General features: G+C 42.8%; 1 protein-coding gene across 1 annotated transcript in view; it reads left to right on the top strand.

Annotated features, from left to right (window-relative positions):
• Positions 1-8,163: 8,163 nt before the first annotated feature.
• Positions 8,164-16,332, top strand: part of GYS2 (glycogen synthase 2) — a gene marked incomplete at both ends in the record, with an annotated part of 46,380 nt that continues 38,211 nt past the window's right edge. Inside the window, one exon of the mRNA XM_082308951.1 lies at positions 8,164-8,284. Within this exon, the coding sequence (XP_082165077.1) occupies positions 8,164-8,284 (121 nt within the window). The remainder of the gene's footprint in view (positions 8,285-16,332) is intronic.

Genomic DNA, 16,332 nt, shown 5'->3' with positions numbered 1-16,332 from the left:
CAACATGTTAAACTTCAATCTTAATGCTGATCATGGGATAACCTGTTTTTTATTAAGTCCTCACTGTACTGAAAGTCCTTACTATACTTACATAGCTGGATGAATGGAAATGCCTCTTTCAGCACTACAGCTTTGAGTTTGCAGCATAGTCTTTCAAAGCACAGACACCTTTGTTTGCAGCCAGAGAAGTAAAATGATGCAGTCCTGGCTGCTTGAGGAGATGCAGATAAGCTCTGTGAAGCTGAGCTGCCAGCCCTGATAACAATTCCTCCAAGGTCACACAAGATAAAAGAGGTGTACTAAGAATTCATAACTAGCCTGAATTTTTAACATTTCTAACCAAAAAACTCAAACCTAAGAGAGTTCCCTTTAATGTAACAGAAAGGCAGAACAATTATTATGAGAAAAAGAATCATGAGAAAAAGGGAAAGTCCCAGAATATTGGGCAAGTGAGGCTTCAGTCTCTCTGTGATTACCACTTGCAGTTAAGGAGAAAATACCACAAATTACACCAACACACTGACAAATCCCCATGCTAAATATGATACAAACACTGTGCTGACCACAGAAAACAAATAAATATCAAAGCAAATATGCGTGTGTATATCTAGAAAAGTGTTTGTGATTGTCTTTGTACATGAGTCTGAATTACAGGTGGGGGCATGGCACTGTACAGTAGAAAAGACAGGCAGAATAGTGTCTTAGTCTTGCATTTTACTTTCACAAGTTACAGCCGTATCAGACACCACACAGAAAATCTTAGTGTTTCTCAGAAACTGTGTTTGCATGTCCCTGTGCATTTATTTCCCAAAAGAACTAGTGGGTTTTTTTCAGTCTCTAGCACCTAGTGCCTGGCTGGAGATATAAAAAGGGAGGCTGTTCTCAGAGAACGTGGGCTGTATGTCCATCCTTTGTGAGGAGATCACTTCAGGTGCCTGGGGTGAGGTGACTTAAAAATGGGAACATTCCCAAATCTCTACTCACATGGGAAAATGGCATACATAATTTGTAGCATAGCTTTTATGCATTTAACAGTCCTGTCCCTCAGAGGGATACTTGGTCATCGCAGCATTTATTTTAAACTTCAAATAGGACGGTAGCATTCTGATGCTTATCCAAGTTGCAGGATCCAGCTTAGTGGCCAAGCTACCCTGGCATCCTTTTCCGAAGCCAAGTCCAAAAGGGTTAACATTAAACTTGCCCCTGGCGAACTGATACCTGCAGGATGGCTAACTCTCATTCTCGCTCTGCTGAATGAAGCAGCAGAGGCCACAATGCTCTGCAGAGCTGGGAACTTCAGCCTCTCAGACCACCTGATATGAATGTCTTTTGTTTGGTGTGCGATGGAGTCCACGCACTCCCTGCCTATTTGGGACAAAACATACACCAGACGTCACTGAGAAAAGTCCATTGTGTCACATCACTCCCCAAAACTTAAAATGTTTCATAGCCTCTTCTCCCTGCTGGCCATTTCACAGGGCCACTGTACAGCCCTCTTCTAACTGGAAGGATCAGTTCTCCACTCATGTGAGATTTGGAGCATTTTTTGGACTTGCACAAAGCAGGGGTGAAGGCCCTCACTTCACAGCTGGAATGATCTGAACTTGCTGAGTTCAGGCAGGCAATCAGGACTGGCCCTAGGGCATTTCTGAACAACTCCCTGATCTTCCCTAAACTCTACAGTGACCCTAAATGACCAATGTGCTAGAAAATCAGCCATTCTTTCAGTGAGCTATTCTCTCTGCAAATAGCTTTGTCCTTCAACAGCTTTCTGGTACGCTGCTAACAATGCCGGGAGCCCTCAGCTGACCGCTCGGGCAGCCTCACTTCTCATGGCATTTGCACAGCAAAGCTAGCAGCTCAGGAGAGCCCAGGCAGTAAACAGGTAAATGGCAGAAAAAGGAACAGTCTAGCTGACGGGTCTGATTCCCCAACAGCTAAGGCCCTTATGCTCATGCCTAAAGATGGCAGCCCTTGCAAAAAGAGCGGTCAGCAACACTCCTAGGAGTTCATATGCTGTTCTGAAGCATGAATTCCGTTTACTTTCATAGGTATTCTGCTGTGGTAGGAAAATAAAATTGTTTAGCTATTTGTCATGCCATGCAACCGCTATTATTGTCTCATCAGTAATTACAGCTTTGAACAGGCAGTTTTCTCTCCAAAACTAAATTATTCCTTTCATGGCAGCCTAAATGCCACGAAGACCTGGATATTTTTGATTACTATTTTAACAGATATATACAAAATAGTTTGTAGTGCTGATATAAACTGATGTCAATCAGTCTGTGGCTTTAAGGGGCTTATAAGCATATACAATTACCCTTAATATGTTTGGGATTCAGAACTGAGGAAGTCTCTACCAATTTGGGAGTATCCTTAGCCAGGAATTTCTCAATAACCATTTACCCTAGAATGCAGGGGTCTGAGGCCAAGTTTGAGGCTCAAGTCTTCTACCAAGGTTAGAGTGAGTAATAATACATTATTTTCTAGCCTATAGTATTAGGAAAGTGAGATCACAAGGCTGATAAACACTTGTGATCTCTCAAAACATTGGAAAAATCAACTAATTGGTAGGGGAGTATACATCCCCACCAACAGATTTTTCTAGAGTTCCCTTGGGTAAGCAATTTACCATGCATATTGAATGGACCAAAATCATAGCTATGTCTCAACTAGAGAAAGAGAGAAGGGTAGCTGAGCTAACAGATATGTGTCTCCCACCTTGTCAGAACAGGTCCTGCTTTTATCAGCTACTAGGACCTGGATGTAAAGTTCCCAGATTTTTTTCCCAGACACTTTTCCAATAAATTTGACTAGAATTTGACCATACACTGAGTGCCAAATGCTTTAAGGGTCACTAAAGAACCTCAACATCTCAGTCTTACGCACACCTCTCCATCCATCATAATCCAGCTCTCCCGTTGGGTTTCAGAGCACGTGACAGCTTGGCAGCTGGCCTGCAGAGCTAAGACACCTCATCACAAAGCCTCTTTAAAAAAGGAGGAGGATGCTGGTGAACAATTTAGACATGTCACTTAGGCAGGTTTGCTTAATTATTCTGATTTTCTCTACGACTTTGTGATTTATAATGAGATTTACTAGATTCTGAAGCAAAATATAGTAAGACTTTATGCTTTTCTCTTTAGAAGGGTTAAAAACAAATACAGCTGACATCCTACTGTGGTTGTATATCACAAAACTAAGCCACAGAAAATAGACATTTCTACCTTAAAATTCTGGAGAAGATTTTTTTTTTTAATTAAGTAAAAATCTGATTTTTTTTTTCTAAAATATTTCTAGGGAGGTTCATTAGTACACCTAAATTGCAAAGGTAATAAACAGTGAGGCCTTCCAAAAGACAAAGGTGTCAAAAAGACACCTACATCACATGGAGATCAAAGGAATACCTTTAAAAGTTAGCTAGCTGAAGACAGAAAATATCACAATGAAGTTCAAAAGCAGAAAAGAACGAGGGGAACAAAAATCTGGGGTGAAGGAAAAAAAAAAAGAAATATAATGTTATCATACTGCTTTTTTTAAGTCAACAGCATCCTCAGCAAACAAATGTCTGTAATGTGTCCTTTTAGAAGAGTGGATATTACTTGTAGGGGTACAAAATAAAGCTCAGCCTCTATCTCTAAGTTCCTTAAGATTCTTCATAAGGGTTGCTCTAGCCTTGGCAGCCCACACTGCTGGGTACTAAGAGTTCATTTTATTAAGGATCCCGTCATTGCTCTTCTTTTTCTCTCTTCCCTGTGTCTCTCAGCCTGAGGCAAGGGCTTTTCTTCCAGATGGAGATCCCCCATTTTGCTGATTGTGTTGCTGTTGACTCTGTTTCCACAGGCTTCATAAAACTAAGGTTTGTCATGAACCAGCATTTAGTGAGAGGGATAAAACAGCCTTTTGGTCAGAACAGAGACACCGGCGAGCTCATGTTAATACCATCAGTGCCACCTACTGCTCTATTGCTGAAGTACAGTGTGTGTACACCAGTCATTGCTACAAACCATTGTAGCTTCCTCCTGTAAAATTTGCCTCAATGTGTATGAGCATTTTTAACATCTATGCTTTTTTTTTTTTTCCCCTACAGTTAACGTAGGCAAACCTTGAAACCGCAGTTATGTTTAGAACAAGCCAGACCTAGACAGTTATCTCATTATAAACTCCCACACATTGAGAGTGTTTCTTCCCCTAACACGCACTTTCGCGCTTGCAGCCGGGGAGGCTGAACTTGATTTTCCAACAAAAAAGGTTGTCTGAAGTGGTCTTCTGGCGGGCCTGTGGTGTGAAGACAACATCCATGACTCACTTCGCGGGGTGATGTGCTGAGTTAGTGTTTGCAGAAAACTTTGCTCTACCCCAATAGACAGCATTAGATCAAAGCGTGCAGAGAAGACAACGTCCTGGGAGGCAAAAGTTTCAAAAAGAGTTTTATGTAGGGCAGAATGCACAGCATTGTCCCTGCATTGCTCTCTCCAGAGAACTGTAGGAAATTTGGGAAAAACAATACACACTTTGTATGATTTCTCTTCAAAGACCTTGCAGAGTCAGCATTCTTATTGTCCAGTATCCTCGCAAGCAACATTATTTCACTTCTGTGGGCTGAAAAAGAATTTAGTGGGATAATAAATGATGCCTGGCAGAATTGAGTCACACTGAATAATGCATTACCAGAGGGCATTTGTATACTTTGGTGATAAGAGCAATATGGGAACCTAGATAGGCCAGACTCAAAACCAGTTTCACTGGTTTCCAGATTTCTGGAAAATATTTTAATCAATGTTATATTTTAAAACCTACTATTTTGGTCCCACTTCAGCAGTTGTCCCCTGGTTTGCTAAAAAGGAACAAACTATACAATCGTAGTCACAGCCTTTCCCTGTCTCTGACAAAAACGACACGTTCTAGTGTTAGCAGAGTGTCCCTTTCACCACTTGCACTTCACATGGAGGATAGCTAGTGGCTGCCCTTCTGTTCCTTTCTGCTCTTGGTGACTGCCCCTCCACTGTCGGTGCTAAGTTTGCCTGTTCTTACTGTCAGAATATAGCTTTTCCCTTGGAGAGCTCATTTTGCTGTAGGCGCACAGCTACAGCCATTACCTCCTTTACGTCAGTAAACATACACACCTCTGTGTGCTTCGCAGAGAGCCCACGCTTAATCCTGGCAGGCCATAAATATAATGAATAGGGCCCTTTGCCCTCTAGCAATTAAGAGCGTTTGCAAGGATGAAAGTTTTTGGACTGTCTGTTGGATCTAACCTTTCCTAGGCCCTTCATATGCTTTTCCCTCACTAATAACAAAACAGCAGGAATCAGGGATGGCACTGTGTGAAAAAAAGCTTCTTTAAGACATGCAGATGGGATAAAATGAAATGTACTCTGAATATGAAGGAATACTAACATTCATAGTGCTATTAAGCACGTTTTATCAGTTTAGACACGCTTAAAAAAAACCCTGAGTATTATCTCCAATGTGCAAAAGATGTGTTATGTGAGTTGCCCAGGTTCACCCAATGGTGGTGTTGCCAGTGCTTGTGAAATTATCTTGTGGTATCTGACGATTCTTTCAAACCCGTTCACCAAGGTTTAAGGGGTTATACCGTCTTTTGTCAAATTCAAAAAGTAAAAGAAGTATCCTCTCATTATAAAAGCTGGAAAAACGTGACACCCAAGAACTGAAAACCACAGACTACATAAAGAGCTTAACAATTTTATTATTACAACCTCAGTTCATTGTTTATTTGCATGTTTTTTAGGCTTTTGAGCGCTTAGGGACAGTGATCTGTCGAGTGAGCCAGTGCCACTGTTTATCTGGCATCACTGCTACAGGTTTGCTTGTCATCCCTGGAGAGGTAACTGGCGTGGGCAGTTTGACTTCAGCATCCTGAATGAGGTTCAAAGGACGGTGGAGGCCAGTGGTACCCAGCCAGCAGCGACGTCGGGGCCCACGCGCCTGCAAACCCATCCAGTTTCCCTCTGGGAAGCTGCAGCTTGCTGTAGTTACTCGTAATGAGAGCGAGCAGGCACGAGTTCCTCTGGCAGGGGTCTCATTTTTGCTAAATAAAAGTTCGTATGTACCGCCTAACACTACAAACAAACCCACCGACAGCTCTGCCGGGGAGATAGATACCCCCGCGCCTCTGCCCGCCGTCGCGGCAGTGGGCGCAGCGGGCCGAGGGGCAGGTGCGCCCCAAGATGGCGGCCGGCGGGCTGAGGGGCGCGGCGCGAGGCCCGGCGGGGCAGGAAGCAGCCCACGGCTGCGGGGCTCGGTCCGTCGGCCGCGATGAGCGGGGCCGGGTGCGGGCTAACCGGCCCTGCCGTCCCCTTCGAAATGCCTGGTTTTGCGGTGTATGCGCTGACACGGGGCTGACGAAAGCCCCTGGGATTAGGACGGGCTTGTGGGCTGCTTTGTTCCATGCGTCGCCTGAGGTGGCGTTTGTGAGACTGGCAGCTTTCAGCCTCGGCCTCAGGGTGTCCAGGGAAAAGCGTGAAAACGTGACTCGGGCAGATTTGATGGTTCAGCAAGGAAGTGAGCCTTAAAATATTACCTTTTTTTCTTTTAAGTAACATGATTTTTAACCTATAGGATGATACGGTTTCCTACCTACTCCAGGCAGTAGGAACTACCCCCAGCCGTGCTGCTCCATCCCCTCTTGCCAGGCTCTTTGCTGAGACAGCTCTAGTTCCTAACTTGGCAAAAAAGTCTTCTGCATCCTTAGGTTAGTTTGGTGAGCTGTATCCATCAGCTCAGGGATGGGTCTGACCGCTGTAAGTAAAGACAGGGCATGGGAAGTGAAAGTGGAAGAGCAAGTCTTTTGGGGGATGGTTAGCCATTAAAGTAGGCTCAGCTGTATTATATTATGTGTAGGAGACTTTTATGCAGATGGGTTGCCTGTCTTCTAAACCAGTTGCCTTGAAGCCTTTCCCTCTGTGCTACTATGTGGTCCATGCCTGCTGGTGCAATGTTATTCATCACAGTGCCACAGATGCCCTGGATCTCACCTGGAGATTTGCTCACTGCTGAGCTGCGAATTTTGGGCAGGTTGTTCTCTAAGCTCAGAATCAGATTCAACTTACACAGCTGTCCCAGAGGCAGTGGCCTCTCAACCAGATGCGTAAGCCCATAAGCATCTTCCAAGCAGGCAGCTGCTCTGTGGAGCTTTGAGGATCTCGGCTTGTGAGCTAGGGACCAACATCTCTGCAGATGTGTGTGCACTGCTTGCAGCATCCCAGCTCTGTGCTGGAGCAAGATGGGGATATACTGTTCCCTGAGTTACGAGTTTCCCTGGGCAGAGAACATGGGCTCAGAGGCCAGAAAAGAGCTGTGGCATAGAAAAAGAGAAACCAGGCAGAAAATCAGGGACCAGGACTGCAGGGAGAGCTGAAGTGTGTGCCAAAGTAGGGACAGAGCCTTTGTAGCTCTGTTTGTAGAAGCTCTCAGGGCTGCGGGGTTGCTTAACAGCAGAATGCAGCCAAGAGCTTGCACAGAGCCCTGGGGACGCAGCTGGAATTAATTGTGGGGGAAGGGTATGAGGTAAATTCATGCTTACGGACTGATTAACTGCACAAGACTAGGTAACGGTGTTTAACCCGGCAAGTAATGTAAGAGACATCATGTAGAACAAGTCTACTTACCTGGCTTGCAAGTGGCCAGTGGATAGAGAAGGTTCGTGGGTGTTAATGGGAGGGTGTATCTCGAGGGGAGGACTCAGGGGCTGGACTCAAATCAGGTGGTGAACTCAAAGTGTCCTCCCTGCTGGAGTTTGCTCGGGGCAGTACTGAATTTACAACTGTTGAGTTTCGTTGTCCCTGGGGTGGTAGATGCTGAATGCTGTGGCTGAGGAGCAAAAAACCATTTTTTACCTCCCTCTAAGAGAAGAAAGAGGCCTGGCCCCAAAACAGTCAAGACCTTTCTCAGGTCAGTCTTAAATTCTTACTTCTGCCAGCAGCTGCTTCTCAAGCCCTGAGGATTTCACTGAGCCAATTTAATGCTGGTGGTCAGACAGTTTAAACCCATTAGCTCCCAGCTATCTGAATAAATTTTCTCCTTGGAGCCCAGCACACTGGCAGACTGCACCACCCAGAACTGCGGAGAACCGCTACATTAACTGGACATTTGCAAACTGTTGTGGCCTGCGTGGTGAGCATTCAAGGGCTGAAGAAAATGCCACTGGCTAGATCGCTGTCCATGACTTCTCTTAACGGGCTTCCTCAGTGGGAAGATGAAGACCTGCCAGTGGAGGATTTGTTGCTCTTTGAAGTTTCTTGGGAAGTTGCCAACAAAGGTTTGTACAACACTCTTAGGAGTTGGTATTGCTGTTTTTGTGGGAGTGGGGGGAGGCATGAAGGACTTGGACATGAAAGGCATTGAGGGGAGACTGGGGAAAAGTGGGCTGCAGAGCTGTTGTACTGGAAGGAGTGAATGTGGCCTCCGTGTGTAAGCGTGCGTGCTGCGTGTGGGCTGCCTCTGCCTGTGCTTGTGTGGGATGAGCGTATAGTCAGGACGTCTGTGTGTCTTTACGGGTTTCACCACCAGGGCTAGGTTGTTTAAACAAACATCTAAATGTTATGCCTGGGTGTGCAGATGTATGGATATATAGATGTTGCTTTGTACATATTTATATTTTACCTTCCGTGCAAATTCACTTGGGGATGTAATGCATGAAAATGAGCTGTAAAACAGCCATCAGATTCAGAGCAGTTCAGCAGTCTCCCTCAGCCTTCTATAGAAGTCTGGAGAAGAGGCCAAATTTGAAATAGGTATAAATAAACATAGCTGCATTGAAGCCAGGGAACAAAAGCCAGATGTCAATGACCAGCAATCTTTATGCCAGCTGAAAGCCTTTTGGACTGGTCTTTGCAAACACAGGTGGTGCCAGGCAGGGACTTCACGCTTTGTGCATGTGTACAGATTGAGAATCTGTTCACTGCGCGCAGCTTCTTTGGCAAAGTGCATGCTGCTTGTTATGCTAAGATCTTTCTGCCTACGTTTCTAATTCACTCATCAAATCATCCCCTTTCAGCTAGGTGTCATTCACCAAGGGGGAAAAGGCTCTGTTTTTGCCACAAAAGTGAGTTAGTATGAGTAAATGATTGACCTCATGTGTCTTATTGTCCTGGCAGATAAATAGAGAGATTAGTCAGGAGAGGGGATCTGTAATCTGTTAAGATTATAACTCTAAAGGGGAAATGTGTGTGAGAGGACCAGACAGTGCTAGGGTTTATCCTCATGGTGAAACCGGAATTACTATTCTGTGATAGCTTCTGGTATTTAATCTGCAGTGCATTTTTATATTGCTCTTTTATAGGGTGGTGAGGAGTATCAATACACAGAGGTAGTACAGAGTAGCTTTTGCACTTTGAATCCCTGTGGGCTTATTTTTCAGCAGCTTCAGTGAAGCTTTTTGAGTTAATTTACTACTGTCAGAACTTGGAGCGTGCAGCCTTTACTGTTGCAGCGTGCATGATAAGTAAGGCGCTGGCAAGCAGATGGCAGCAGAAATCTAGCAAATTCAGGTGTTCCCGCTAATGTCTCTGAACTCCATAGGATGTGTATTTTCTGGTCATCTGGACCCACTGGTTATAGATATCACACAATCTGTTTAAGAAAAAGTAAAACACTATTAGATTTACCTGTCTTTCTGTGTATGAACAAAACGCAGTGAATCATTTAATCACCCATATAGCTCTTGTTGATTTACCTGAAGCCAAATCAACTGACACAGCTAAAATTTATTATTCTCACATTTTATGATAGAGTTAATATTTATGAGAGTGGATATTTATTCAGTTAGTTTAAAAAAAAGGTGCTATTAATTACACCTCTTACCAAACCCATATATTCACATGAGGCTGACTGAACCTAGTCATGGCAAACAATTTCTTCATTAGAACCGGATCTCTGTGCAAAGTTTCCATTAACCAACCTTCACTGGAAACATCTGTGCAAAAACTCTTTAATAAGCCTATTTGAGCTTACTTTTCTGGTAAATTCTTGATATTGAAGGTTTTTTTCCTGTATCTTCCAGGCAATTGAACGTGTAAGTCACGTGGTGAGATACTGTTCCCTGGTGACATAACTTTTATAAACAGTTCTTAGAAAATGTTAGGGCACTGTGTTTCTTAGGGGAGAGAGTAGCCAACAAAATACAGGGAGAGTCATCACAGCAGATACACAGGCTTAGGAAATAATAGCTTACACTGTATACATCCCACCTCCTTTAGCAGAAGGAAGAACTGTTTATTTGACTAAGTAGGCTGACCCCACATAGATTTAGAACTGCTACACGTTTTAGTTTTAATGTTGCTGTATATGTTCCTAGTATAGAGGGAAAGGTAAGCATTAGCTGGGTTTATTGCCTGACAAACTAATTTTGAGCATTTAACATGAAGATTTCTTTCTTCCTTTCTGGCAATGCAAAGGTGTATCAGGGTAGTTCAGCGTGAAGTTGGTTTGCACTGCTGAGGTGGTGGAAAGCTGCTGCTGCCTACAGGAGAGAGTTCAAGTCTTTGTGTGCATCACCAGGTGCTTGGCTATGAGTACGTTTCCTCGTTGACCAGTGCCGCTTCTTAGCGGTTCCTCCATTTCTCTGTGGCAATGACAATAAGGCTAAATGTCGTCTTCCCTGTGAGGAACATGCTCCCAAAGCTCACAGATGGCTATCTATTCCCACACCTGTAAACAGTGCCCTTTACAGGTGCTGAGCTGTTTTCTGAACCTGTTAAATATATTCTTCTTTGGAGTCTGAGGATGATGAAGGGGTCCTACAAATTGGTGCACATCTGATTACGTAGTGTGAGAGGGTCTTCATGTGCCAGGCTGCCCATGTGGAGCAAGCGTTTACTGGGATTTCCCTGAAGGTGCTGGTTGATAATGAGGCATGAGATGCAGCTGTAGGGAAGGACAGGTCAGTTTTAGGAGGTCAGTGCTCAGAGATCTACAAGTATCTGTTATTTCCAGAGTCTCATCACTTCTTTCTCAGCAGCTGGCACAGTGAAGATGTCTCTCTCTTTTAAGTCTAGATCATTTAACACATGCTCTAACAAGGCAGAGCTTTCTATTTCTCCAGGCTTCCTTTTTATATTCTCTGTCCTGGCTGCTGCCTGTGCTAAGTGACAACCTCTGACACATGTGTTGGAAGGCATGAGCATCTCAGTTACTCTTCTTTCTCCTCTTCACTGTCTGGAGCAAGCAAAGATAAGGTAACTGAAGAAGAGAATGAGAAATAAAAAAGGCTCATTTGCCGGTGTCATTTTCCCTCCCCCCTCCCTCAAGTCATCTGAAAAGGAACTTGCCACCTACAACAAGCACAACATTGAAATCATCTTGCATTGAAAGTCCCCTGCCACAGAAATGAGAAAAGTGTAGTTTGTTTTGCAAGATTTTCCTCACTTTATTTGGCTCTTCACTGATGGGCAAGACCCATACTGTGAAGTGGATCTACTGTGTTTCTGTGGCAGAAGCAGAAAAAAGCAGGCAGGCAAGGGCCCCAGCGCGCTGCAGTGCCACATGATCTGGTGGTAATCATGGGGAAGCTCAACATTTTTCACCCTTCCCCTTCTCGCCTGGCCACCATGCTCCGGTAGAGTCAGGTATGCTCATATCTCTGTGCACGCTGGAAAAGACGACTGGTTTTCTTTCCTCCATAACATGAAGACCAATAAAAACTTTAAGGACAGGAGCACAAACCATGTGGCTATAAGCTACGTAGGTCTTGTGTCTGAAGCCCGACAGATGGAAATTGTCAACAGGGAGCAGCCAAAGGCCATTGCAGGAGTAATGGCAGCAGTCCTGGGCATTTTCCACAGGCTCCATCCTCTTTTAAATGTTTGCCCACTGAAAACGGAAGTATTTAATCTGGGTAGGGGGGAGCAGTCTAATTCTCTAAGTTAGAAAAACAGCTAGCTGTAGTTTAGTGGATTTTTTGATACATTAACGAGAAGGGCTGAGAATGTTCAAGATCTGGTCTGTGCTCTATAAAAATGTCTTTAAAATCATTCCAGTAATATTTAGATTAGATTCTCCTCCTGTACTACTAACAGCTTTTAGATAGAAAATAGAAGAATGCTTAAAAATGCTGGGCAAACAGCCAGTTTGTATCATCATTCAGCTGTGAACAGATTAGCTCAAGAGTCACTGGTAGATGAATCCTAAATATTTTTTTCCATCCCTATTGGAATGAAGACTGCTAAAAACAAACCTTGGTTCAGCTCTCCCTGGAGCAGAGCTCTATGTACAGTTTCTCTGGTGAAAATTTGGACTCTTGGAAATTAAATCCTGAATCCACTGAAGTCAGTAGGACCAGCATTTTACCTCTGTGTTAAACATCTTTCCGTGATGCAAGTTCCTTGGGAGAAGGTGAATGATGCAATCTGTGACACACCTGAACACTTTGGGGAGTGGGGATGTGCTGGCATAAACTTGGCATAAGCACAGCATCAAAGCTCTGCATTTCTAGAGTGGGGTGGTATGTCAACGTCAAATCAATCTCAAACAAAATCTTGTGCATTGGGGATGATGCACACAAAAATAGCTTCTGTAATGTGGACATCTGTCATAAATTTCAGTGTTTCAGTATTATTTCAGAATATGTTTGGAATGCCATAATTTCGCAGAATTTAGAGAACTTCTATCGTCTGCTGAATCCTGGCCACAAACGTAGCCAAAAATTACATGAAAAACACCTGCTATCTGAAGATGCTGGGGTTTTTTTCACCTGACACGTTTTACAACCTTATTTTATAAATGGCTCCCAGATATCTCAGCAGACACTCAATAAGTAAATAAATAAATAAAAATCCAACAAAACATTAGGAAAAAATAACTTTGAGCCCAGTTTTATCACATCTCTATAGATCAGAGACACATTCTGAGGGGAAGGGGTGAAAGGATAGTTGATGTAACTAGTAATTGTGGCAGTGAAGTCAATTTGAATCCTGAATCTGGGGTCCCGCTGTTCTCTTGGATTTTCTGGCAGCCATGGTCCTCTGGAAAGCTTTAGTACCTTCAGAGTGGCCCGGTCAGGCTGCAGCAAAGAAGCTGAAGAGCCCCAGGAGCACCCTGATCCTTCGTCTCTGCATAGCAAAGGTGTGTGGGGAAGGACTTGGCGATCAGCAACAACCTCCACTTGTCTCTGTCTCACTTGCATAGCTTCGCCTCCTGTCTCTCTCCTTCCTTTTTGGTTTCTGCTGCTCCTTCCCTCTGTCCTTCTGTAACGTGGGGTGGGTGGGAGAGCAAGTAAAATGAATGGTGGGTATCTCTGGCAGTTTTGAGAAGTTTTGGCAATTCCGTGCTCAAAGGATCACAGCTTCAGAAGATGTTTTTTGTCAGTGAAATTGCTGGGTAATCCTGGAAGTTCTGGACCCTTCCTCATCAGGTGACAAAAAGCATTGGGAATGCATCTTTCCATATAACAGCTTGTGGCAGAAAGAGCACACCTACATATTAGATCTTGCACAGAGATCTCCAGTTGTATAGTTAGATCTCCACTTCTGCCTAACGTTGTCCTCAGTAGTGATAAAATATTGGGAGACTGTTCTTGACTCACAGACTTTTTATTTATTTAGATAGTTCTGATGTCTATCCTGGAGCTCTCTAATTGCTGCTTGGATTTTAAATATACAAAAGGAGTAATGCACCAGGACTTGAAATGAGGAAAGAAGAAAATGGCTGGAGTGATGCAGATAACTCCTTTAGACAAATTCATAGTAGTGGTAATGTATATGAAAACATTCAAACTTTTAAAAATAATTCTATGTAATATTTTCTGAAAAAATATTTTGTTTTCATCTTCTATTTTTAAGAGGTCACTAAAAAAAAAAAGTCAAACTTCTCTTAGATGAACAAAATCCTTCTTTCCCAAACATTTTAGTTCTGCTTTCTGTACCAGCTTATTCTTCCCTGGAAAAACAGAAAGAATGGAAAGGAAATAAATGGGGAAAAAGATTTGTTGTTGATTACCTTTTTAGCTTGATTTCCTTTATTCTGGTGGAAAAGTTAAAAACACGTTTTAAAAAGAAATAAATAATAGAAATACTTTTCTCTCAAGGACATTTTAAAATTATTAAAACTTAAAATATTTGAATTAAGAATTTTGGTGGAGATCAGAACACTAAACTAGCCCTGTATCCACATTTTACCACTAATTCCCCATGTTTGTGATGATCCAAACCAATTCTCTGGATCTGATCTCTCCTGATTCTGCATCTATTTCTCATTTCATCTTCTACTGTTTGTTTTAAAACCTGTTTCAGAGTACAAAACTTCAGAGGCTGCATACGGAAACTTGCAACATCATGGGAGTCCTTTTGTTTGGAAAGGTTTTCTGTTTATAATATAACCTTAAAACATCATATTAGAGAAGAATAAGGAGGTTTACCAAATTGCTGGGAGCAATTTGAGAATTCTGTTAGGCTTCAAGTGAATATGTAAATCCATACTCCGTTACTCAGTAGAGTATGTATTGCATTGCTTACTGGCACAGGTATTTCCAGGGAATTCAAAGTAACTGAGCAGATATAAGCTATCTCTTAATGATATATAATGTGTTCCTTGAATTTGCTATGGAAAAGTGTAATTTCAAAGTCAGTACATTATTCTAGACATTGCTCTGTTCTTCTCAAGATGTCTTTTTTTAAGTTATGCCCAACACTTTCCACACACATAGTTTCACTTGCATACTTTCCCTCCCCTGTCAGTTAAAGCTTATGCAGAGACATGCTTTGTGAGTCATATTTCCACAGTAAAGGAGAAGACAAAAGCAAGTTTTGGGACCAGGTAACCCAGAGGTTTTATCGCAGCTATCTTCTGAAGAGTTTTCACAGAGCGTGAAACGTACTCTTTTGTTTCTATCCTAAGTACTTTTCATTGCATTTCAGGCAAATCAGTGTCCTGAAATGTTTTTTACCTTGCTGTGCAACAGATTACGATGGCAGAGCACAGCATACTCTCCACTCTTTCCCTCCGAACAGGCCTTCCATACGTCTTTGGCAGGGCACACTTTAGGACACACAGTGATCCTATGCAAAACCTTGTGAAAAGAAACACTCAGCTGTTGGCTATACAAAACAAAGTTCCAGGCTCTATTCAGCTCCTGAGCTGCAGCTTTCTTATGAGTCTTAAAATTAATAGCTGTGGAAACTCAGCTACCTGGCTGATCCCAATGCTGAACACCCTGCAGTGTGAAAGAGGCTGATCTCCGCTCTTGTGATAGTGGGGAAAGAGCTTTGCACCACTCTAGTCATATACAGCTTTATCATGTTATTTAGTATCTTTCATCTTGCCAGCAGATATTTCCTCTTTTTCTGGGGTCACCAGGCTGCTCTGCATAAAAGTCTTTCCTTATTGTAAGCTCAGTATTTCTGCCAGTTAAAACCAGGTAGTGTCATGACTGAGACTTCTACCAAGCCCCTTATTTATCCGTGTTGGATTGCAGTGCCTTATGCCTCATATGACGTACCCACCACCCCATAAGAACAGACGTTATCGTTACTGCATCACTTTGTGGGTTGAACATTCTGACTTGTCTTATGTAATTAAAATTATATGTTTATCTGAATCCAACTTATTCAAGTAGTCTCTCTCAGCCTGTGAGCAGAGGAACTTGGAGGGCATATATTGTGTCACTTACCTAAGATTTCTCTAAATCCCTGTCCAGAGCAGCTATGGTAGAATATGGTGACTATAAGTTAGTTTCTTATCTTTCTGGTCCTAATGAAGTGGAGAAGAATAGTCTTATGCATAGATTTCCTTCTGCAGTTCCATGTCAATATGATGTGAAACTCTTGAACTGTGAGCTTGATTTAGGAACATATACCTGTAAGATTCTTGTCGTCTTAGGTCTTAAATTATGACGTAGGGTAACAATTATATATAATTCATCATAATTTCACTTAGCAAGCTGGGAGATTGGGACTGCATTTGTGTTTCTTTGTAAAATACCTAGAATCCTGATACATCTTGACATAAAAATAGTAGGGCTAGGGACCCTTCAAGCATTGAAAACAAATGGAATATTTCTAAAGAAAAGGATTTTAAGTGCACGATTTCTTTTCTAGGAGCACAATTAAAAACATAGCTCTGTTGTTCAGTTCCTCAGGCCTGCAAGGTACCAGGCTTGGCAGAAGGCTTTCTGCAGTTGTCAGGTGATACAGTTTAATTAATTTGGGAACTAATTTCCCAAAGTGCTGAGCAACTTCAGCTGCTCTACTGTAAATGGTGGTCATTTGCTGTGGATTTTTAAGGAGAATCAGGTAACCTCTGAAGATTCTTGCCATATGCAGTTGAATGGAGTGCATTGGCACCTCTGGATGCCCCAGTACCTTTTAAAAAGTA

Source organism: Platalea leucorodia (genome assembly GCF_965183815.1).
Source record: "Platalea leucorodia genome assembly, chromosome: 4".
NCBI lineage: Eukaryota > Metazoa > Chordata > Aves > Pelecaniformes > Threskiornithidae > Platalea > Platalea leucorodia.
Note: the sequence above shows the minus strand (reverse complement) of the source record. Positions and strands in the feature narration are given on the sequence as shown.